This window comes from Peromyscus leucopus, chromosome 20 (assembly GCF_004664715.2).
Source record: "Peromyscus leucopus breed LL Stock chromosome 20, UCI_PerLeu_2.1, whole genome shotgun sequence".
Lineage (NCBI taxonomy): Eukaryota > Metazoa > Chordata > Mammalia > Rodentia > Cricetidae > Peromyscus > Peromyscus leucopus.
Window position 1 is genome coordinate 35,181,841 of NC_051080.1, and position 23,959 is coordinate 35,205,799.

The 23,959-nt window shown below is 51.0% G+C and overlaps 1 protein-coding gene across 4 annotated transcripts; it reads right to left on the bottom strand.

Moving 5' to 3' along the window:
• Window positions 1–256: 256 nt before the first annotated feature.
• On the bottom strand, window positions 257–20,730 carry Tex33 (testis expressed 33). 4 transcript variants are annotated; one of them, XM_028871273.2, is made up of 6 exons: window positions 20,506–20,730; window positions 12,501–12,561; window positions 7,461–7,846; window positions 5,643–5,787; window positions 604–714; window positions 257–418 (listed from the first exon to the last, which is right to left on the bottom strand). In XM_028871273.2, exons 2-6 carry the CDS (start codon window positions 12,520–12,522, stop codon window positions 327–329), a joined length of 756 nt encoding a protein of 251 aa, XP_028727106.1. In that variant the 5' UTR covers window positions 12,523–12,561; window positions 20,506–20,730; the 3' UTR covers window positions 257–326. The 4 variants fall into 4 exon arrangements, with proteins under 4 accessions (XP_028727106.1, XP_037053540.1, XP_037053541.1 ...); XM_037197645.1 differs by lacking the exon at window positions 20,506–20,730 and adding an exon at window positions 12,728–12,880; XM_037197646.1 differs by lacking the exon at window positions 20,506–20,730 and adding an exon at window positions 12,808–12,855.
• Between the last annotated feature and the right edge of the window lie 3,229 nt (window positions 20,731–23,959).

The following is a 23,959-nucleotide window of genomic DNA, read 5'->3' on the forward strand; positions in this document are numbered from 1 at the left end:
GAGAGGAATAGACATCTAGAAACAGGTGAAATCAGCTAGGGGCCACATGAAGGGTACGACCTGACAGTGTCCAGTAGAGGACCTGTGACCCAGGCCACACTGGCTCGACTCCCCCAAGTCTTCCTGAGGTCGTAGAGGAAGGCATGGAAAGGGGGTCCAGGAATCCTAGCTTCTCAGAGCATCTGTCTTCCCCAATTGTTCCTCCAGCCCCACACATGGGTTCCCATCCCGGCACATAGAGAAGCGGCACACCGGAGCGGGACTCGGACCCGGGCCTTTCTTTATTGACAGCACTCTCCTTGAGCTTCCTTCCAAAGTCCTTCCAACTACTTGCTCCTGGATTTGCTCCTTTCCCCATATTTCTCTTCCAGCGCTTTCTGCAAGTTCATATTCATAGCATTTTTCCGGTGCCACCGTCCTGCAAGGAGCCGAGGAGAAACCATCGTTGGGGACAGCAGCTTCTAAGGAGGTCCAGTCCCCAGTGTCTGTGACCCATGCCTCTTCAAGTCCACCCCCAGGACCCCACCTCTTGCTCTGCACCTTGCAGCCATCTACCCTGCCCATGGAGGAGAGGGCCACCCCCTCAGTCCAGCTTCCACTTACCCAGCTCATCCGTCTTCCTGCCATGCCAGTGTTCTACATCCCTCACTGATTTCTCAATCACCTCTGGCGTGTAGGAAGCCTTCATGAGGCTCTTTGTCTCCTGGGGTGGGCCTGTAGACACCATGGAGAAATCCCCAAGTCACTGAAGGTATGGCGCCCTATGCTGTATCTCAGGGTCAGTTTCCTCTGTGGGTGGTAGGGATGGAAGAGACAGGGAGTGGGAGGGCCTAGCATGGCTTGTGTTTAACCTCTCTGAGCTTCGGATTATTTACCTACATGAGGGGATAGGGTCTTCTTTCAACTTGGGGAAGATTAAGCCCATTTTAAAACTCAACTTCCCACAAAGTCTCAGGACATGGACAAAATGTGGACACGTTCTTTGTCAGACTAGCATGAATGGCCTTGAGCCCGGTTCCCAGAGAATCCTCGTTCCCACCTGAACACACCAGAACAGTTCACACCTTCATTGGTGGAGCTGGTCCCTCAGCTCCTCCGAGAATCACCCTTCTGTTGAGCTCATAGCTCTCTGGGATGCCTCTAGTTCAAAACTCCAAACTTTTCCAAATTCCTCCCACAAACTAGTTTCAGAATCCCACGCTCAGGCCTAGTCACAGCAAGGAGCTCACATCTCTGGAACTGGTCACCGGGCCAACTAGTTTCTGTGTCACTGTGACAAAATGCCTGAGCCAAACAACTGAAGGGAGCAAAGAGGGGTTTTTAGGCCCATGGTTCCAGAGGTTTCAGTTCAACGTGTCCAGAAAGGTGTGGGAGGAGACAGGTAGCCAGGAAACATGGAAGGTACCACCCACATCCAGAGTAGACCTTCACCCCATGCCCACACACCCCTCCACCCTACCTCCACACTCCTCTACTCCTCCACCCGTCTCCCACATCCCTCCCCCCTCCCCCCACACCCCGACACACACTAAGTTGATAACTCTGGAAACTGCCTCCCAGACACACCCCAGAGGCCTGTTCACTAATCTTCTTGACCTCAGTCCAATCGATGTGACAGAAAAGAACAGCACCTTCCACACTAGGTCAGAGTTCTACCCCGAGTCACATCCCCACCTTGCTGTGTGTGTGAAGATTTCCCAGGAGCTAAGGATAGTTCTAGATGCTTCCCGGGAACTTGCTCATTGAATCAGCCCTGCTGGAGCATAGACTGAGGCAGAGTGTGCAAAATCCCACAACTGCAAAGTTAAAGGGCTCAGCCAGGGGAGCGCAACCTTTTGACTTTACATTGTCCTGAGATGGCTGAGGATACCTCACGCCTTCCCACGAGGACTTGTCTGTGATGCACCTGAAAATGTCAAAAATAACTAGAAAATGAAGAGGAACTGTGAAAAAAGACACTCCCACCAGGAAAAAGAAGAAGGAGAAGGAGGAGAAGGAGAAAGCTCCTGCAAAAAAAAAAAATCTTAAGCTTAAGAAAAACACAAATCAAAAACACAATGCATAGATCAACCCAAATACACCAGCAACAGAAATAAAAACTGACTTCACTCACTGGTTACAGAGAACAGATTGTCAGAGTAAATAATTTCCAAACCTATATTATTTAAAGCACACATTAAAAAAAAAGACACCCCCCCCCAAGGAAAGGATAAATAGGAAAGGCTAGAAAAAGATCTATCAGACCAATGTCAGCTGAGCACACGCTGGCCCAGCTGCACTTATATCGGACAAAATCGCCTGTAAGTCAACAGCAGCAGGAAAAATAAAAATACTGGGGGCTGGTATGAAACAGTGAAGGACCTAGGAACCCAGGACCTTAGTGTTGGTGTAGTGGTGTAGGGGGTGAGCAGGTGTGTGTTCCCAGACACCTAGCAATATCTCAGTGACCATAGTGGAATGCCAGATGGATACAGAGGAGAACCAGAGTATTGTGGAATATTAGTTGAAGGTGTGTTGTATTTGTCTATGCTGTAGAATATTTGTTTAACGATGCAAAGATGTGTTGTGTTCTTTTATGTTGCATTTGTTTAATTCTGTGAAGCTGTGTTACTGTGCCTGCCTAAAACACCTGATTGGTCTAATAAAGAGCTGAACAGCCAATAGCTCGGCAGGAGAGAGAAATAGGCAGGGCTGCCAGGCAGGGAGAATAAATAGAAGAGGGAGGCTCTAGAAAAGGAGAGGAGGATGCCGGGGGGCCAGCCATACAGTCAGCCACAGAGTAAGAAGGAAAGAAAGGTATGTATAATAAAGAAAAGTAAAAGCCCAGAGGCAAAAGATAGATGGGAGAATTTAAGAAAAGTTGGCTAGAAACAAGCCAAGCTAAGACCAGGCATTCATAAGTAAGAATAAGTCTCTGTGTAATTTATTTGGGAGCTGGTGACAAGTCCCCAAAGAGTAAAGAAAAGTCAACTACACCAGAGCCTCTTGCATGTGGGAACCTGAGGGCAGACACCTGCAGGTCCCTGGGGGAAGATGGAAACTCTTGGAGAGATAAATACTCCACGCAAAGGAATTAGAAAGGAATCCTTCTCACTGCCGAGAGAAGTGGACTTGAAGTGGATTAAGGGCTTAAAGCAAGCCTGGGAAAGCAGAGAGGATTACGTCCATGACTCAGCACAGCCTGAGCTCTGCTTTGCTCCTCCCGGAAGGCTCCAACTCCACAGCCAGGCAGCTATTCCTCAGGCTGCTCCGCGGAGTCAACTGCCTTGAAATAAACCTTAATCCTATTCTCACACCCAAGTCCATTCCTTAGCGCGCTCTGTCTGATCCACTGCTCCTCCACCTTTACACAAATGCCCAGACTCCTGTGCCTGGGGCTGTGTGACCTGAGTCCTCCTGAGCGGCTACCACACGGCACACAGTGCCATCCAGATGTGCGGTGTACCAGCCCAACAACTGGACCTGAAATGTCTTCCAAAGGCCAATGTCCAATGCCTAATGCCCAGTTTGCACTATAGGGAAGTGGCAGGAACCAAGGTAGGGTCACTGGGGGACTTCAGGTCACTGGGTGGTGAGGGAGAACCTCGATGGGATAATGGGACCTGCCTTCTCTATCTTTCTTTTCACTGCTCAGTCTTGAGGTGAAGGGCTTTGATCCATCACACACTCCCTGCCATGATGGTGTGCCTCGCCACACCCCAAAAGGACAAGAAGCCACTGATCATAGCCTAGGTGACCTCCAAATGCACGGGCCACAAAAAAAAAGTTTCCTCTGTTTTTGGTTTTGATTTGTTTTTCCTTGTTTGAAAAAAAGTGTTTTATTCTTGTCACCAAGACTAACCTAGAACTCACCAGGTAGTCTAGGCTGTCCTCAAACTCACAGTAATCCCCCTGCCTCTGCCTACTGAGTGCTGGGATTATGGGCATGCACCACACCTCGTTAACCTTTTAACAAGTTGATTATCTTGGGCATTCCTGTTACAATAACGGAAGGCTAATAAACGTATCAGGCCACCATCGTGGGTCCCCCTCCAGGACGTTTACAGTCCTTCCTCACTGCTGTCCCTGTGTGTGCCCTATCCGGTCCCACAGCTCCTTCTCCACACGGCACTGGAGCAATCCTTCCTTCAAGTCAAGCAAGCCCGTTCCTCTGTCTCCCATGCCCGCTTAGTCTCTTACACCACCTTGGAAAAGACTTTCTAAGGTAGGTCCATGACTCGGACTGCTTCCTGTCTGGCTTCTCTCTCCTGCCCTGACGCAGCTATACATCGCCACTCCTGACCACCGATGGTCACATGCTTAGAGTACTGCAGGTCAAAGCCCTCATTCTGGTGCCGATCTCCCGGAACAGACGACTGCCACCTAGTTTGAAGATACCATTTATATGCCAGTCACTTCAGGAAAATCCAACAATGGCCCCTTGTGAGCCTAGCTCCGAGAGCTGGCAGAAGCCGGTTCCTGCTCACCCTTGGCACACTTCCTCTGCCTAGGCTGGGTGAGGGGGATGTAGATTCTTAAGAACAGTATTCGTGTATACTCGTGTACACATTTTATAACGTTGTAGGTAAGAAGTCTATGGTGACCAATGTCAAAGAGAAGACGCAGGATCCCAGGCTCCGAAAGAGAGGGCAATTTGATCTGATCTAGCCTCTCTCCTCCAGCACCACCTCTTCCTCAAGCTCAAAGAAAAACCCAGAGAGGCTTCCAAAGTGTGTCTGGTTCCTTAGGCAACAGGGACCCACGCCAGGAAAAAAGAGGCCTGCCAGACCCTGGGAGCATTGGAGACAGCTGGAAGGAGGACCCACTAAAGTGAGCCTAGCTGAAAGGGTGTAGAGAGGAGCCCCTGCCTGCTCACTGTACCCCGTCTCAGCAATCAAGAAAAGCCCTGGGGATCCTGTTACCCCTAGGGACTGTCACTGTGAGCCCCATTTCTTTCCACATGACAGGTCTTCAGCACTTGGCTGCAAACCCCACTGTGACGTGAGGCTCATGGCACCCCAGAGCGAAACAGGATCGGACAGGCCAAATTATCCTTCTAGAAATGGCACCCCTCCAACGCACCTGTCCTTTTGTCTAGGTGATGCCGCCACCAGGTTCCAGAAAAAATAAATGAATGGCCTGTCACCCTGACTCCCATCCTGGAATCCTGTCCAAGGCAATAAGGGCCACACACTGTCTTTATCAACCTGGTTGCACAAGGAGGAACCTGTGACTCAGGGAGGTGAGGGCTCCTTGTTCATAGTCAGCCCTAGCTGGGGAGTGGCCAAGCCGACCTTTGAACCCAAGAAAGCTGATACTGTCGCTATCACCAAAGGTGTCAGGTCAGGGGTACCCAGGCCTCCCCCCTGATAGGCTAGGGAAGCAGAGGTGTCCAGTGTGGGGGCCTGGCTGCCAAGAGGGGCTACATCACCTGCGCAGAGAGGACACACCTGCCAGGAACTAGCTGGTCCTGGCATTCTCCTAGGACATGACAGCATGAAGGATGCCTTGGGTGTGCTTGTGAAGTGAGTGTCTGTGGGGTTATGCATTTGGGCCGTAAGGTCCAGGTAGGGTGGACACCCCAAAGGCCTTCTGTCTCCGGTGTTCTCTGGACCACACATGCTCACAGCCCCCCCACCACCACCCTTGCCTTTTAATCTGACCTTGAAACAAATTGGACCGCATGTGGTAGCCCAGGTCATAGTAGTCTGCGAAGATGGAGGAGACCTGTACAGGGCTCTGGGTCCTGCTGGGCCATGAGCTTGACCTCTTCTGGCCCTCAAAGATTTCACCAATGGCCCTTCGAGCCTGACAGAGGAGGCAAGTACAAGAGACAAGTGATGGGCAGGTAAGGGTATGTCCTCTCCCTCCTGCCCCGCCTCCTTCCCCACTGCAGACTGAATCCCCAGGGCAAGCTGTGCACCTCCCCGTTCATTTCCTCCTCCCAGCAAGCTAAGCCTTAAGTGATAGCAATGATTCTGCACGTATTGAGCTCTTACTATATATACCATCAGGAAGAGGGTCTTCATAGGGTGAGCCTGTATCCACCATTTTAGAAAAGAGGAAACAGGACTTTGAGAAGTCAGACTCCCCCCAGTTCACACAGCTGGGGAACCCCAGGTCCCCAACTTGCGGCTTACTACCAAGGCATCCCACAAGCCAAACTTCCCACTTTACACTGCCGCCAACTTCTTCCTCACACCAGAGGGACAAGTCTGGGCCTGTGAGTCAGGAAACCCGACTATGAGCCCCAATTCTGACAAAGGAGCTGGTGGCTTTGGCAGGTCTTGGAGCCTGTTTCTCTGTTTGTAAAACAGCGGGGAACGGCAAACCAGAGAGCCTGAAAGTAGCTTTCGGCTCAGACACTCCCCACGTTGGTGGCACCAGGGACCCGTGCTGGACACTGCGATGCAGAGGCCAAACAGAGGTGGTGTCTTCCCACAGCCAAGAGCTGCAGGAGTGACCACACCCATCTCCAATGGAACAAGTCCCTCCAAGTAGGGAGGGACACTTGAGACTGTGACCCACCCCTGAGAGTGTCTAGTGGGTGGGGTTGTTGTACCTTGAATGTGAAGGCAAGCCCGGAAGGCCCTGACCCTCATTCATTTTTTTGTGTTGATCTACGGGCCTTGTAGAGGCCACACAACACACACAACACTTCTCCTGGTCCCAGTTACCTTCTGTTTAAAAGGAAGCAATAACCACTGCCCTCCTGACCACAGACTGCAGTTGCTACAAGGATTGAAACGGTGGCCTTAACACATGTCTCAGAATGCCAGAGTAGGAAGGGAGCTTATCCTTTGACTTAAAATGGCAGGTGAATCTAGTCTCAATTGTCAGTTGATAGGTAATGGCTGACGAGTAATATAGCAGGTAGGAAAGAGTGCCAGGATTGATTTATCATGTCTGCCATGAATAGGGCTAGACTTATGGCATGCATGTCATGGATTTATCAGCCTGAACGAGTTGGGTGCTTCATTTTGCAGATCTAGAGACCGAAGGACAGAAACAGAAAGCAATTTAACAAGAATCACCTGGCCTTTGGAAATAGAGCCACTGTGGTAGTAGATCCAAATTCGGGTCTCTGATACCCAGTAAGTGCAATCTATCCACAGATGCTGGCCCCCTTAGGAGATGTGTCCAGATCAAAAAATGTCTAAGGCAAGCAACAGACTTGTAGTTGAAAAGTCAGTAGCAGCCAGGGCCCTAGAACCCGCTCTAGGTCCTCATCCCACACGGCTGGGTGGATGTGGCTGACTTGCTTAGCCCCTCTTGCCTGGGACTTGATGTGAAACGGCGGTAATGCCTCTTTCCTCAGAGTCATCGCATCGCACACAAAGGGTTGCGAGAGCACACGGAGCCTAACGCGCAGCAGGTCTCAACAGTATGGGGACCATTTCCAGGAGTGGGTGCTGAACCCCCATTAGGTCTCCCAGACAACCCTCTCCCACCCTTAGCCTCCCGCATCTCTGCCTTGTCACCTGTTCCTCGGAGATCAGGCGGTCCACCACCGTGCTCCCAAACTTGTGGCGGATGTTTTCAGGGATGACACTGTCCTTCTGGCTCAGAGGGACTGTCCTCTGCTCGGAGCTCTCCCTGGCTTCTCTCAAGCTGGATCTAGATGCCCCCTTCTTCAGGTCCTCAGGCTGTGAGCCCACGGCCAGCGAGGTCCTGCTGGCAGGAGTCGGGGGCGGAGGGGGCATCTCCAAGTGGCCCTGGCTCAGGGGGCTGCCTCGAGGGCTCTGAGGGAGCCCAGGACGGTGCTTGAGTTTGGAGCTGTCCAAGTTGCCATGGGCCGCTCTTGAGGAGTCCATGTCCTGCGGGCCCTCCTTGTTGTTTGGGTGGGTCCTTGTCAAAGTGGTCGTACCTGAGCAGGGGGAAAGAGGGGCGGAGAGAGACAGGAAGGCACAAGACAGGTGTGAGAAGCAGAAGCAGGAAAGGGGGACCAGTGGGAAGGTAAGTAGATAAAAAGCCGGAGAGCCAGAGACAGACAAGGGCATGGAGCGAAGAAATCACAGGATGCCAAGGCAAGGTGAGAAGAGAGAAGAGGGAGGCAGAGGGAAGTCAGTGAGATGACCTCCACAGAGCAGGGTTGTCTCCATAAGGCTATGACCACAGGGGCTGCGACTCAGGCCTGCCCAGCCTTGATTAGACCTAACAGCATGGCCTTAAGCGTGAGATCTGGCCTTGGTGTCTCCTGGCTCGCTTTGGTAAGTTCCCTTCCTAACTTTGAACCCCAACAAACCCTTGGGACTCCAATAGGCAAGGGGGTGGCAGAGGTGACTCTTGGCCAGATTTCAGGTCTGCAAAGTGCCAGAATGGGCTCCGGAGCCTTGGTCCTTGCTCCCCATCCTCCACCTCTTCTGCCATCCATCCCAGCCGCCTCCAGGATCTCAGGGACACGAATGGCTCCCTCTCTCGTTCCCACTTGGGTTACTCCAAAACTCCTTCTATCAGCAGGACTGCTAACCTCATCCTGTGCCCCCCTCTCCTCTTCTCCCTGGCTCAGAAAAAGGACTGTCGCCTCCCTCCCTGCACACCCTGAGACACTCCATCTCTCAGCCTCAGCCAGGCTACGTGTTGGGGCAGTCCTTTCTTTTTTTTTTTAATTTTTTTAACCTTTATTTTATGCATATGGGTGTTCTGCCTGCATGTACATGTATCTTTATGCACCTCATGCATACAGTGCCCACAGAGGCCAGAAGAGAGTGTTGGATTCCCAAGTACTGGAGTCCGACAGTTGTGAGCTGCCGTGTGGGTACAGGGAATAGAACCTGGGTCTTCTGGATGAGCAGCTATGGCTCTTAACTGTTGAGTCATCTCTCCACCACCCACCATCCTTTCTTCAAAGTCAAATCAGACCCTTCCTTCAAGTACACACACACACACACACACACACACACACACACACACACACACCCCTCCAGTCACTGGCCCCATGCTGGTTGGGCCAGTTCTCTGCTCAACACCTGACGATGCACACAGTCCAGCCTCACAGCCCTGGGTGTTGCCTTTCTACCTCACTATGAGTTCCGCAACACCTCCTCTCTCCTCCTAGATAAGGGGAGAGGGTTTCGCAGGTGAAGTCCATGTAGGGGGCCAGGCTCAGGCCTTCTATAATAACCCAAGGTGCCCAGGACATTTGAGTCCTTTAGTAAGGGAGAAGACAAGCGGCTGGCTGTAGAGCCTGACCACGAGAAAGACCAACCCCTCATCCAAGCAAAGACACCTTTCTCCTCTCGTTCTGACTACAGGCTGTGTGACAGCTGATGGCCAACCAGGAGTGCGTTATCTAAGTGACGTAGTGGAGTGTCTTTCGTACACCCCCTGTGCAGGAGTCCTCGTGCCCATCACAGCCTGCCCGATCCTCAGCCCCAGGAGCCAGCTGGAAATGTTTGGTTAGCTTCCCCCTAAGTATTCCAGAAGAGTCTTCCAGCCTACAACAGACAGTTTGTTTTGCTTTCGTGTAAAAATGAAATCCCGCTTCATGCTGCATTCAAACTTGCTGTTTAAAAAACATCCCTGCCCCTCAGAGAACCAGTCCACACGGTAGAGAGGGAGGGAACGGTCCTCTCGACTTCACAGACCCTGGCTGCTACCCTGCTGTTCGGCGGTCACCAGTCAGGTTTGTAGGACAGGCTGGTACGAACGTCAGGCTTCGCTGTTGTGAATTTCTTGCCCCTTTGAGAGCCCCCCCCCCCCGCCAGGGAGAAGGCACAGAGAAAACTAGGCTCTCTCCCCATTTCTCCCCACTTCCTCTTGCCTATCTGACTCCACTCTTTGTCCCCACCCCTTTATCACCCACAAAAGGCAAAGGGAGAAACTGTCTCCTGGAGCCAGACGGCCTCCCCTCCCCGCTTCTGGGTTCTGCCCAAAGCAGCCGGCAGCCAGGCAGTGGGGCCTTCGAGGACAACTCAGGCTGCAAGAGCAGGAGTCCGAAGTGGAATCCACAGCACCTGCCTGGTCAGCTGAAGCTTCGCCTGCCCCCAGGAAGACAAAGCCAGTGCAGGGCTGAACTCCACCCACACCCCTTTCCGATCCAAGGTTCAGGGATCCGAGCCCCCAGCCTGCCCTCCTGGTTGCTTCCTCTGCTGAGCCATTATGAAGTAACAATAACAGCCTAGTCTTCTGCCTCCCTTCAGGGTTAGTAGCACTTCAGGCCTGGGTGTGTCCTGTGTTCTTGGACTTAGCAGAGGTCCATTTGTTCACGGTGTGCTTTCCTACTCTGACCAGGCTCTAGGGTGACAAGAGGGAAAAGAGCCAGCCAGTTCCTGAGCTCCAAGAGCAGAGTTCTTGGATGGGTGGGTGGGTGGATGGATGGATGGATGGATGGATGGATGGATGGATGGATGGATGGATGGATAACATGGGATGGATGGATGGATGGATGGATAGGATGGGATGGATGGATGAATGGATGGGATGAGATGGATGGGATAGATGGATGAATGAACAGGATGGTTAGATGAATGGGATAGTGTGGTAGTTTGAATGTAATTGACCCCATAAACTCACAGGGAGTGGCATCGTTAGGAGTAGCAGTTTTGTTGAAGTTGGTGTGGCCTTGTTGGAGGAAGTGTGTCACTGTGGGGATGGGCTTTGAGGTCTCCTATGCTCAAGCTATGCCCAGTGTCACAGTTCACTTCCTGTTGCCTAAGGATCAAGATGTAGAACTCTCAGCTCCTTCTCCAGCACCATGTCTGCCTGCATGCTGCCATGTCCCACCATGATGATAATTGTCTGAACCTTTGAAACTATAAGCAGGCCACCCCAATTAAATGTTTTTCTTTATTAGAATTGTCGTGGGGCTGGAGAGATGGCTCAGTGGTTAAGAGCACTGGCTGCTCTTTCTAGAGGTCTTGAGTTCAGTTCCCAGCAATCACATGGTGCCTCACAACCATCTATAGAGGGATCTGATGCCCTCTTCTGGCATAAAGGTGTACAAGCAGATATAGCACTCATAATCATAAAAAATAAAAATCTTTAGGGATTGGAGAGACAGCACAGTGGTTAAGAGCACTGGCTGTTCTTCCAGAGGACCTAGGTTCAATTCCCAGCACCAACATGCAGCTCACAACTGTCTGTAACTCCAGTTCCGGGGGATCTGACATTCTCACACCAATGCACATAAAATTTTTTTTAAAATTGCCACGATCGGCCGGGCGGTAGTGGCACACGCCTTTAATCCCAGCACTTGGGAGGCAGAGGCAGGCGGATCTCTGTGAGTTCGAGGCCAGCCTGGGCTACCAAGTGAGTTCCAGGAAAGGCACAAAGCTACATAGAGAAAACCTGTCTCAAAAAACCAAAAAAAAAAAAAAAAAAAAAAAAAATGCCGTGATCATGGTATATCTTTATAGCAATAAGAAACCCTAAGACAGATGGGTAGATGGATGGATGGATGGATGATGGATGGATGGATGGATGGACAGATGGATTAGTGGATGTCTGCGTCTGGCCTTCCTAAAATCTCATTGCACCACTGATCATTCATCAGTTAGATAGAATAAGTAAGCAAGCCCTGCTTTGTTTACTACCATGAGCACAGAAGGACTGTGAACAAAATTTTCTAACTCTGGCCTTTTTATCAAAATGCCCCTCACACTCACTAAGAATACAGATTCCTGAGTCAGAATGCCCCAGGAAAGGCCCAGAACCCAAGGATTTAAAATAGCTACTGGAGTGACTGGGGTCACTGTGAAGCTGGAGGCAGATGATGCTCCCGATGTACTTTCTCCCACGTACTTGCTATCCCTGGCTGGAGCCCAGCTAGGTTTCCTGGTGGCTTTGCTCAGCAGGTCTGCATAAAGAGGATGATTGGACCACGGGCCTGAGTATCAGGTGTTTGGAAGGGTCTGCACTTGGCTGTATTGAGCAAGGTGTAGGTCTTTTCTCCTCCCCTTGGCATTGTTATAAAAAGCCCTTTGGAATAAAGTTCAGGGCTGGTAGATTCGGACCCAGACCCTCCCGAGGCTATCTTGTGTTTTCTGTCTTTCCTCTCATCATCTAGGTATCTCTTTCTAGTTTATTTCTCACTTCTCCCTACTCAAGAGTACCCTGGGTCATAAAAGTGGCGGCTGGTCCGCCACACTTGGGGGAGCCTTCCCAGAGCTGATCTGGCTCTGTAACAGCTGCAGATCCTGTCCCCTTCGAAGAGAGCATCTTTGTCCCCAGTACCCAGAGCATAGATGCACACCCTCTCTGCCACCAACCCCAGCCCATACATCCATCCCTGCCCATATTCTCATAGCTCTGCACTTTGGGTGCCTAGAAGTGACTGCCAAACTCTCCAACAACCCCGTCTTAACCCAGAGAAGCTGGAGACCTGGACCACACACCGTCAGGCTTCCAGGCCTGGCAGCTGGAGGCTTGGAAGCTCTTCCAGTTTCTTCTGTGCTTAGAGTATCCCGGGTCAGTTAGGCCATTCCATCTGGAGGCGTCAGCAAGACCAAGGGAAATGAGGGAGTCCCTCACCTCCACCCCCCCCCCAAAGCCTGGCTCTGCAGGTAGTGTTCCTATCCTACCTGGTCGGTGGCCCAGCTCCATGGATTCTGGCTCTGAGACCCGCAGTTTCTGAGCTTGGCCCTGTAGACAAAGCAACACACACTGAGTGGTTTCAGGTGACAGTTTCCATAAAGGATAACAGCTGAGAACGGACCGGGGAGACCCCAGAGATCCAGCTATACGGCAGCCCGCCACTGCTGTTTCAGCATCCAGCACACCCCAGGTCCCTTAACCTCCTGCCAATCACCAATGCGTCTGGTTAGCCAGGGCCACCTCCTGGGCTTCCGTGGCCCTTCTCGCAGAGCCACGTAACTGGGATTCTCTTACTCTTTTCTAATCTCCCATCTCTTCCTCCTCTCTTCCACCAGCTCCAGGAGGCCCTGGCTGTGGGACCACTGCCTCAACTCCCATTGTCATCTGTCATCACAAGAGGCACCTGCTTCTACATAAGCACTGCCATACAGTCCTTCAGAGATGCTTGGATGAAGGGTCTGGGCTCCGGAGCTGCCTCTGTTTCTGCCACGTGGCCTCTGCATCAGACAGCTTAAAACACGGCATTTTGAGGTGAGGGGAGCAGAAACCCAGGGGACCCATGAGTGTCTGGTAGAGCCTCACCCCAAGCTCATTTTACCCACGGGTTGTTCACCGAAGGAGAGGGACGTTCACTAGGAGATCCTGGAAAGGGACCCAGGACCCAAGAGTATCAGCTCTTCGTCTTTTGCACCTCTGTTCTTTTCTCCTAAGGAACCGTTTCCTTGATTTCTATTCCCTTCCTTTGAGCACATAGTGAGCTTTCCCCAAGTTTCTACGAAGGGAGTAATGTCGGGACAGAGACGTCTGGCCTGGCGGCATCTTCCAGGCAAGGGAGGAGCAGAACAGAAGCAGCGAGGGAGAGCCGAAGAGTGGCCTAATTTAATTTCTGTTGCTGTGATGAAACACCCTGACAAAGGCAATTAGGGGAAGAACGTTTCTTTGAGTCCACAAGTCCGTGCTACAGTCCTTCCTCGCAGGAAAGAATCACGGCGGCAGGGGCTGAAAACAGCCACTCACATCCCGCCCAGGTCCAGAGCAGAGAGAAATGAATGCCCGTGTGCTTACTGCTCAGCTGGCTCACTTTCTCCACTGTTATGTGGTCCGGACCCCAAGCCCAGGGAATGGTACCGCCCACAGTGGGCAGGGCCCTCCCACAGCAATGAACATCATCAAGACAATCTCCCACAGACACGCCCAAAGGCCAGCCTGAGCTAAAGAGCCTCTCTGTGAGATTCTCTTCCCAGGTGATTCTAGATGTGTCAAGTTGACAAAATGAGCCATCAAAGGTCTCTGAAGGCTAAGGCCGAGAGAGAGGAGAGAGAGAGAGAGAGAGAGAGAGAGAGAGAGAGAGAGAGAGAGAGACTGTCTCTGTCTCTCTGTCTCTCTGTCTGTGTGTGTGTGTGTGTGTGTGTGTGTGTGTGTGTGTGTGTGTGTGTAACTGGTCTAAGATCACCCAGCAAACTAATTGGCTGATAACCTCAAATCAGGTAGGAACCAGACCAATTTTATCCCCTTGCCAAGTTATTAGTCAAAACTCCTTACTAATTTTGACTAAATTACATGGGGTCAAGGCTCGATTGGAGAACACTTGCCTAGAATACATGAGGCCCTGGGTCAATCCTCAGCACCACAAAATAAAAATTATCATTTGTAATTGTGCATTTTCTGATATGATGAACCCTATCCCTAGGACTCACAGGCCGGTCAGTCCTCGAGTATGAACTGGACCCAGCGACTTGTTTCTTAATCAAAATGATATGATGAAAGTGGAGTTTGTTTCTAATCCCGACACTTCCAGGGTTAGGTTCATGACAGTTGCCTTACTGGTACTCTCCCTGGCTCTCTCCAGCTGGCTTGCTCTGGCCTGCCATTCGTAAAGCCGACCCACGCAGAAGCCATGCGGAGAGACTGAGGCAGCCTCTGGCCAGCAGTTCCTGAGGACCACAGACCCCAGATCCCAGTGTCCTCAAAAGAACCAAGTGAGCCCTGTCCCTGAAAGAACTTGGACCCTCTTCCAGCTGACCCTGAAAAGGCGGTCCACGTGACACTTTACATCCACAGGACCCTGACCCACTGTGCAGCAGGCTGTGGCCATCAGTGGCCCCATGCTGCCCACTCTGTGTCTCCTCCTCTCACTTTCCATGTCTATGCTCTGGCCAGAAAACTTGCTGACTGGAATAATACCCTGCCCTCAGACAAAAGATGTCATCCGTGAGGAACATCCCCCTGCTTCTGGTGCGTGGCCGGGGCTCCTAGGCAAAGCGTTCTGAATGCAGACAGTAACTGGACCACATACCCACAACGTCCTCTTCCCTGAAGCCCTGGAAGATGCTTCTTAAGACATTTCACGTCTGGCTTCTTCCAGGTCACTCAATAAGCCCACATTCTTTCTCCTCAACACACCTCTTCGACACGAGTTTTCCTACATGAGACCTTCATAATTGGAGTCTTCATAGCCATAGAAACTGTGGAACCATAACTTGGGACCTCTGAAAACACTTTGGGAAAAAAAAAAAAAACTGGGACTTTTGAAAAATTGAAGCCACTGTGCTTTCTTGGTGTGTTGTACGGCAATCTCTCACCAACATGCATTTTGATTCTAAGATCCAGGTGTTGCCAGGACAAACAAATGAGAATATTATGGAGACGTTCTAGACCAAGCGGTGAGTACACCCAGGAAGAGGTTGGGCTGAGTAGTATTAAAATCCTCCATTGCCCCCAGGCGATGGTGGTGCACACCTTTAATCCCAGCACTTGGGAGGCAGAGCCAGACAGATCTCTGTGAATTCAAGGCCAGTCTAGGCTACAGAGTGAGTTCCAGGAAAGGCGCAAAGCTACAAAGAGAAACCCTGTCTCGAAAAAAAAAAAATCATCCATTGCCTTAAGTCCCAGATGAGCAGGAACCAAGAAATGGATGCTGCTATCAAGGGCACACTGGGCAGGGAGGGACCATCAGGAGGATTTAGGGGAAGAGGTCCCTTGATAGACAGCGGCAGAAACTTGGTCACGGTTGCCTGCAGTGACATGGAGGAAGATGGCGAAGCCACAAGCCGAGGGGTGTGATAGACAAGCCAGCCATGCCTGGACTCGGTACAGCTTCATCCTTTCTGCTGTTTGTAGGGAAACACATGAAACCATGAAACACAAAGGAGCCAGGCTTTGACAATTCTCATACTTGGGCCAGCAAGATGGCTTAGCAGGTAAAGGAGCTTGCCAACAAACGTGATGAGCCGAGTTCAATCCCTGAACCCCACATGATGGAAGAAGTGAACGGATTCCCACAAGTTGTCCTCTGGCTTCCACATGTGCACCTTAGTGCACACATACATGATGTGTGTGTATGTGTGTGTGTGTGTGTGTGCATGTGCGCACGTACAATAAATAAAAGAAAATGATATTTCTTATAAAGAAAAATATACTTATTCTTTACACATGCCAAAAATGTTCAACTAAGAAACGGTTCTGGGGACTAGGGAGATGGTATAGTTGATAACATGCTTGCTATAAGCATGAGGGGCCTGAGTTCATACCCAGTGCTCATGTAAAATGCCAGGTGTGGTGGCACATGACTGTAATCCCAGAGTTGGGGAGGTGGAGATAGGAAGTCTTGGGGCTCCCTGGCCAGTTAGCCTAGTCTCCTTGGTGAGCTACCAGCCAGCAGGGGGGAAATGGGCGGCACCTGAGGTAAGGCTCCTGGAGGCTGACCTCTGGCTTCCACACATAGATGCATAGATACACACACACACACACACACACACACACACACACACACACACACACACACACAAGAAAAGGCTCAAAGAGCTTTCAGGAGAAGGCCAACAGTGGAATGTATAACCTGTTAACACCGTGGGAAGATAAGGAGATAAGAACATTTTTTAGCTGTACAAAGGACTCTTGAAGGCAGTGTTTCTCAACCTGTGGGTCATGACCCCCCTTGAGGGCCAGACCCTTTCACAAGGGTCGCCTAAGACTGTCCTGCATATCAGCTATTTACACTATGATTCATAACAGTAGCAAAATCACAGTCATGAAGTAGCAACAAAAATAATTTTATGTTTGAAGGTCACCATAGCATGGGGAACTGTATTAAAGGGTCACCGCATTAGGAAGGCTGAGAACCACTGGACGTGGGTGAAGGGCACACCTCACAGATGCTCTTCCCGTAGCTTCCTCGGATAAGCAAGAGAGAGCCTCTGTCCAGAGTGACTCACGGGCTGCACAGTGTGTTACCAAACCGTCAGCAAAGCCCTGCCAGCCAGGAGCGGGAGGGATGCAGACTGTCTGGAATGAGCAGACATGACGGAGCAAAGGTTTGAGGTAACACTTAGCCTAGAAGTGAGTTCACAGTGCAGGACTGTGAGCCGGGGAAGCCATTCCCTGCTTTGAAACCAGTTCAAGGACCATCCGATGTTTGTCTCTGGGACCCAACGTCACTGGGGACCCATGACATTGTGCGTCTCCTCTGTCCTTGTCATTTCCGAACAGGAGCACCTGCAGAATCCCTTGTGCCTGGTACTTCCTGGAAGCTGGTGACTTCTGGAAGATTACTGGTGGTGGACTCTGTGAAGAGCCGCACCGGAGCCCCACCCACGCCTGGACCCGATTCGCCCCTTCTCCAGTTCTCTGTCATCACCCCTCATCAGGTGAGCTGACAGAGATCTCAAGGCGTGTGTGTGTGTGTGTGTGTGTGTGTGTGTGTGTGTGTGTGTGTGTGTGTGTGATCCATGTGGGAGGGACACGTGTTGCTGTGGACAGGCCCAAAGGCTCATCTCGGCTTCGAGGTGTCGTTCACTCCCCTTGAAGCAGGCAGGACCTAGTGGTCTGTTCAAATCAGCAGACTGCGGTGGGAACTGAGGAATGTCACCTCCATGTGGTGAAGGACAGGCTTCTGTCTTTGTTCACATGCTCTCTCAAGCTCTTCTTGCCTCCCTGGCTCTGACAGAGGCCAGTGACCACATAGAAAGGCATCGTGTAGAGAAGTTAGCCTCTGCCCAACAGTTTATGAGGAGCTCATTCTTCTATGTAAGAGGCCTTGGGAAAGGATCTTTGAGACCAAAGTCTCAGTCCATAACTGCAGCCGGGGAGAGACACTGAGACAGGACCCACCACTATATTGTGCCTATATTCCCAACCCACTGTGAGACCAGAAACACCAGCATTCTAAGATGCTAAATTAAATGCTGGGTGGTTTGTTACACCCCAGCAAGAGCTGACTGCTACAACCCATATCTCTGGTGGTTTGAATAGGAATGGCCCCCGTAGATTCATATATTTGAACGCTTCCCCATTAGGGAGTGGCTCTGATTGACAGGAATTAGGAGGCGTGGCCTTGTTGGAATAGGTATGGCCTTGCTGGAGGAAGTGTGTCACTGAGGTGGACTTTGGGGTTTTAGAAACCCAAGGCAGACCTAATATCTCTCCCTCTCTCTCTCTGTCTGTCTGTCTCTCTGTCTGTCTCTCTCTCTGTCTCTCTCTCTCTGTGTCTCTCTGTCTGTCTCTGTCTCTCTGTCTCTGTCTCTGTCTCTGTCTCTCTCTCTCTCTCTGCCTGCTGCTCTCAGCTCCAGATGTAGGACTCTTAGCTCCTCTCCAGCACCATGTCTGCCTGCACGCTGCCATGCTTCCTGTCATGATGGCAATGAACTAAACCTCTAAACTGTAAGCCAGGCCCCAGTTAAATGTTCTCCGTTGTAAGAGTTGCCATGATCATGGTGTCTCTTCACAGCAATAAAACACTAAGACAGAAGTTGGTACTAGGGACCAGGTACTGCCATATCATGCCTGGTCTTGCTGCTTTGTTGACAGAATGTGGACTTTGGGACTTTGGATTAGAAAAGCAGTGGAATGCTTTAAGTAGGGCTTAATGAGCCATACTAGGAGGAGCATGGAAGACAGTGTCGCTGAGGAAGAACAACATAGATTATGACAGCTCAAGAGGTTTCAGAGAAAAAGAATATTAGCACACGGCCTAGAGATTGTTCTTGTGATATTTTGGCAAAGAATGTGGCTGCTTATTGCCCTTGTCTGAAAAGTCTGCCTGAGGCTAAATTGAAGAGTTTTGGATTATTGGTCTTGGCAGAGATTTCAAAACAGTCTAGTTTTGACTGTGTTTCATGGTTATTAGTGGCCAGTCTTAGGTAGAGCTACAATGAAAAGGAGCAGGCTGAGCAAGGGAAAATACAAAATGTACAGATTGAGGAAAAAAGGGGCACCAGGAAGTGGAATGATGCTAAATCCTGTGCTCAAGGAGACAAACTAAAGAAAAGCCTGATGCTAAATGGAATAAAGGGAGTGGGGACCTCCGGGCAAGACCCCATCCAGCTAAGCTTCCAACTTGTGAAAATAAGTTTAGGAGTGAGCATGGTGGCACACACCTTTAATCCCAGCACTTGGGGAGCAGAAGCAGGTGGATCTCTGAGTTTTGAGGCCAGCCTGGTCTACAGAGTAAGTTCCAGGACAGCCAAGCCTGGACAAGTGAAGGAAATCATTGAAAACAGAAAGGGGACATGAATGTAATTAACAAGCAGGCCATGATCCAGTCCCAGCAAGCAGCAGAACTTGGCAGCTTTGGCCACGTGATTCTGGCTTTAGAGTCAAGGATAGAAGAAAGGGGTTATGGGATCTCCCTCCATGGCTAAGGAAAGTCACTGAAGCCAGATGTGTGTCGGGGTGTCCCTGCATGGAGGCACAGAGAGGCCATTGCATGAAGTGGGGAAGGTGGAGCCAGAAATGCCATGGAGACTCGAAGATGATGGAGACGCCAAAGTCATGGGATAACTGCTGAGGAGAGCTGCTAACAGGGAGTGGAACCAGCCCAGGAGAAAGAAGCATGTTGCAGTCCACAAAGCTGAACGGAGTTGGAGATATGAACAACACTTTGACATCAGACATAGACATACAGAGTTTGGAGTTTGCCCAGCTGGTTTTTGTTCTTGCTTTGGTCCAGTATTTCCTCCCTGTGCTTCCTTCCTTCCCTTCTGGAAGGACAATTTATATCCTGTGCCATTGTGTGTTCAAAGTATGTGATCTGTTTTTGGTTTTTTTTTTTATTTTTACAGGAGTTACAGTTAAGAGATTGCCATGAGTCTCCAAAGAGACTTTGAACTTTGGACTTTTAAACTGTGTTGAGACTGTGATAGACTATGGGGACTTTTGAAGTTGGACTGATGCTTTTTTTTTTTTTTTTTTTTTTCTCATTATGCTCTGGCTACAAGCCTTTGGGGGCCAGGGAGTGGAATGTGCTGGTTTGGATAGGAATGGCCCCCAAAGACTCGTGCATTTGAATGCTTGGTCATCAGGGAGTGGCACTACTTGACAGGGCTTAGGAGGTGTGGCCTTGTTGGAGGAAGTGTGTCACTGGGGTGGGCTTTGGGATTTCAGAAGCCCAAACCAGACCCAATCTCTCTCTCTCTCTCTCTCTCTCTCTCTCTTTCTCTTTCTCTCTCTCTCTCTCTCTCTCTCTCTCTCTCTCTCTCTCTCTCTCTCTCCCCCTGCCTGTGGATCTGGATGTAGAACTCTCAGCTACTCTCCAGCACACGTCTGTCTGAATGCCACCATGCTTTCCCATCATGATGACAACGGACTAAAGCCCACTGCTTTCCTTTCCAAGAGTTGCCACAGTCATGGTGTCTTTTCACAACACCAGAACATTGCCATAGCCAGCATATTAGTGTGTCTTCAGAAGGACCCACAGAGTCTCTGTGAGCTTACCCTCTGTCATGAAGGAGAAGATGGGGGTCAGAGAGGAAGCAGGATGGAGGTGAGACTAAATAGGAAAGTGGGTGTCTAGCATGCGATAGGCCCCGTGATCCATCTTGAAGTCAACGAAGTTCAAGTCCGTGCTTTCAGATGAGCTTCCTGGTCATGGCTGGTCTCCCATCGCCATTCACAACCTGGCATGCCCCCATGGCTACCCCTTAGCCTAGAGGTGCAGCCAGTCAGAGCAGCCTTCGCTGGCTGACACAGAACGTGGGTTCACAACCAGTCACTGACCTGGAGAGGGAGGTCCGAGGAGGCACTGGCTCAGGAGGCTGGGAAGATGCGTGCAGCTGCAGCCAGGGCACCCGGCACTCGCAAGCAGCTCTGCCTGGGGAAAAGGAAAACGAAAACTCCAGGAGGCGATGGAGGCCCCAACCACCTCACGGGTACCTCCGCCTCACCTCCCCAGGTGAACCACTCTGGAGGGTCAGATAGAGTAACACTGATACCCTAGAGGACCAGCAGGTTACTAAGGAGCAGACTTCCAAGCTGATCATTGGAGTTGCCATGGTGACACTGTACACTGGCCTTTGTTACCTCAGAGGCTGGTAGGCTCATCCTACCATGGTGAGGGATCAAGACTGAGAGGGCAGGAGAGGTTTCATGTGTTACTTCCCGCCCCATCCTCTCAGAAATGCCCATTGAGCAGCCACCAAGGCCAGGTTCACAGGGCTCAGGCCAAGCACAGAGGATGCTCTCATAAAAACAAGGGAATGGTAGACGATATGACGAAGTCTGTCTAGGGACACGCTCACACGCACGCACGCACAGACACACACACACACACACACGGACACACACGGACACACACGGACACGGACACACACACACACACGAACACACACACACTCACATGCACGCACGCACGCACGCACAAAGGGCCATTTGAGCTGGATCTTGAAGTATGCATAGGAGCTCACTGGTTTAGAAGAGAGAGGGCGTGAGAGGTACGAAGGTGTTTGAGAAAACAAATGTGGTTCAAAGTAAGGAACTCTTAGTACCCGAGCTGGATGTCAGGAATCAGGGAACAAAATTAAAGCATGGGCGTGACCATGAGGGTCCTCTCTGCCTTGAACTACAGGGCTAGCTGCAGATGAGCTCAACAAAGTCGTGATTTCTACATAGTGATGAGGATGCAGAACCATGGGTGTGGACACTAGCTCAGCTTCCCAGCAGGCACAAGGTGGAGGTGGGCATATTCTGTGATCTCCCCAGGAGACAGAGACACGTAGCTGGATCTGGGATCCTAGGGGCCTACTACTTATTAGGTGATTTTTTTTTTTTTTTGTTCCCGTTATGAGGCCCAGGCTGACCTCAGATTCATCACAGTCTTGCCCTCGGCCCCCACCGAGGTAATGGGTGTATGCCACCTCGGGTGGGCAGCTTGCCCCACCCTCTTCAGGGATCCTACTGTGGGACAGAGCTGGCCCACCCACAAACCTCTCAGTTTATTATGCATTTGCTAGCCCACAGTTACAGGAGTAGGGCTCTGAGAATGGCCACCCAGCATCTCAGAGGGCTACAGGGGAGGGGGGAGGACCAGGGCCAGTGGGGCTCATCCTGAGACTCTCTTGGGGACAGATATGCAGGCACACATGGCTGATGGTGGGACACTGCTTTGTGCTCTACTGGATAGAGAGGCTTAGGGTCCTGTCGGATTCTCAGCCCCTCACTGTGTGAGTCCCTGCAAAGCATTTCATCAAAGCCAGTGAAGAAAATAAACAGTAGACATCAGTCTTGTACTGTGTGGTTCTGGGAGCAGCTTCCCGTCCACTTTGCCCTGCTTTGTTGGCTATAAACAAGCCACACACACACACACACACACACACACACACACACACACACACACAGACACACACACACAGACACACACACACACATGAAAGAGGTTCCCACAAGACAGGAAGGTAGACACCACAGAAGGCCTCTGTGAGTCAGATCCCCTTGAAGGCTTCTCTCACTATAGGTCCTGGTCAAACTTTGGCCAGATGATGTCACCCTGTGGTGGTATTGTGTTCCCCAAAATATTGTGTACCTTAATAAACTTATCTGGGGTCAGAGAACAGAAAAGCCACTAGTTAGGCAGTGATAGCACACGCCTTTAATCCTAGCATTCCAGAGGCAGAAATCCATCTGGGATCTCTGTAAGTTCAAGGCCACATTGGAAACAGCCAGGCATGGTAACTCACGCCTTTAATCCCAGGAAGCAAGCCTTTAATCCTAGGGAGTGATGGTAGAAAGCACAAAGGTATATAAGGCGTGAGGACCAGAAACTAGACACATTTTGGCTGGTTAAGCATTCGGCTAGTTAAGCTTCCAGGCTTTTGAGCAGTAAGTAATTCAGCTGAAACCCATTCCAGATGAGGACTCAGAGGCCTCCAGTCTAAGGAGACAAGACCAGCTGAGGATCCGGCGAGGTGAGATAGCTGTGGCTTGTTCTGTCTCTTTGATCTTCCAGCGTTCACCCCAATAACTGGCCTCGGGTTTAATTTTATTAATAAGAACTTTTAAGATTCATGCTACATCACCCCTCTGATCAGAACCTTCCAGAAGTAAAAACTCAAGTCTTCCCCTTGACCTGCACAGCCCACCCTGACATGCTCTCTCCCCTCTGCTGTGGACCCTTCCACTTGCCCATGCACCCCACCCATGGCCCCAGCTGAGCACAGCGGCCTCAGGCCCTTTGTATTAGCTCTTCCTTCAATGTCTCCTCCTTTCCCCAGAGGTCTTCAGGGCCTGCTGCAGGAGTCCTGCTCACTTCCAAGACTCTTGACAGCTGCTTTGAGATTGTGCTGACAGAGCAGTTGGGACGGGAGGAGCAGGAGAGGGCCACTTGTCGTTTGTCCCCAAAGTTGTTTAGGTCCATCCAGGTTCCGAGAGGGGGGAACTGGCATGGGAAGGGGAGAGGTGATAGAGATGAGATCTAGCCTGCAGCCTCAGAGCCCCTCCCCAGGAGCTCTTGGGCCCTTCTTGCTCCAGCACTGGGTTGGGCTTCCTCCCCAACAAACATGGTCCTGGCTCTTCAGGGCCCCTCTTTCCCTCTGCAGAAGGAGCCAGATCTCCAGTCGATGGGTCCTGAATTCCGCTCAGAACCTCAAAGCTAGTTTTTGTAAAACTCAAATGCATCAGCAGTGGTCCTTCTGCGTCTTCGGGAAGCCCTCACTTGTGGTGGCTTCCTGCTACTACTTGCCAGGCTTGCAGAACCCTTCAATGGAGCTGTCCCTGCCCCAACCACCCCCCCACCATCCCCAGAGGGTCTACTCAGACTGAGCAAGTGATGGTGCTTCTTTGGGGCCTTTGGAAGGCTAGCTTCTCTCTCCCTCCCTACGCTTGGGGAGTGGAGCCCACAGAGAGGGCTCGGTACTAGGCTAGTCGTGGCTTCCTCTCTCTCCGTCATCCTCATTCTCCTTCATAATCCTCTCAGGTAGGTCCCAGCATCCTCTATGGCAGAGCATCCCCAACTAGTGATGTATGAAAGTCTCCTCGTAACTGAAACATTCCCTCCAGGAGTGGTGTGTGTGTGTGTGTGTGTGTGTGTGTGTGTGTGTGTGTGTGTGTGTGTGTGTGTGAAGGGTGGTCTCCGGAGGTAAATACAAGACACATGTTTGGAATAACAAAAACTTGAATGATTCCTAAGCCCCTCTCCAGCAGTATAACAAAGTGCTGGGTCGGGGACTCACACCAGCAG

Coding starts and splice junctions, on each gene's coding strand:
- Tex33 (XM_028871273.2), bottom strand. CDS start 12,522: ATGGAGCTGGGCCACCGACCAG. Junction 715..5,642: donor GCGGTCCAATTTGTTTCAAG/GTCAGATTAAAA, acceptor TGGTGTCTACAG/GCCCACCCCAGGAGACAAAG. Junction 419..603: donor CAGGAAGACGGATGAGCTGG/GTAAGTGGAAGC, acceptor GGCTCCTTGCAG/GACGGTGGCACCGGAAAAAT.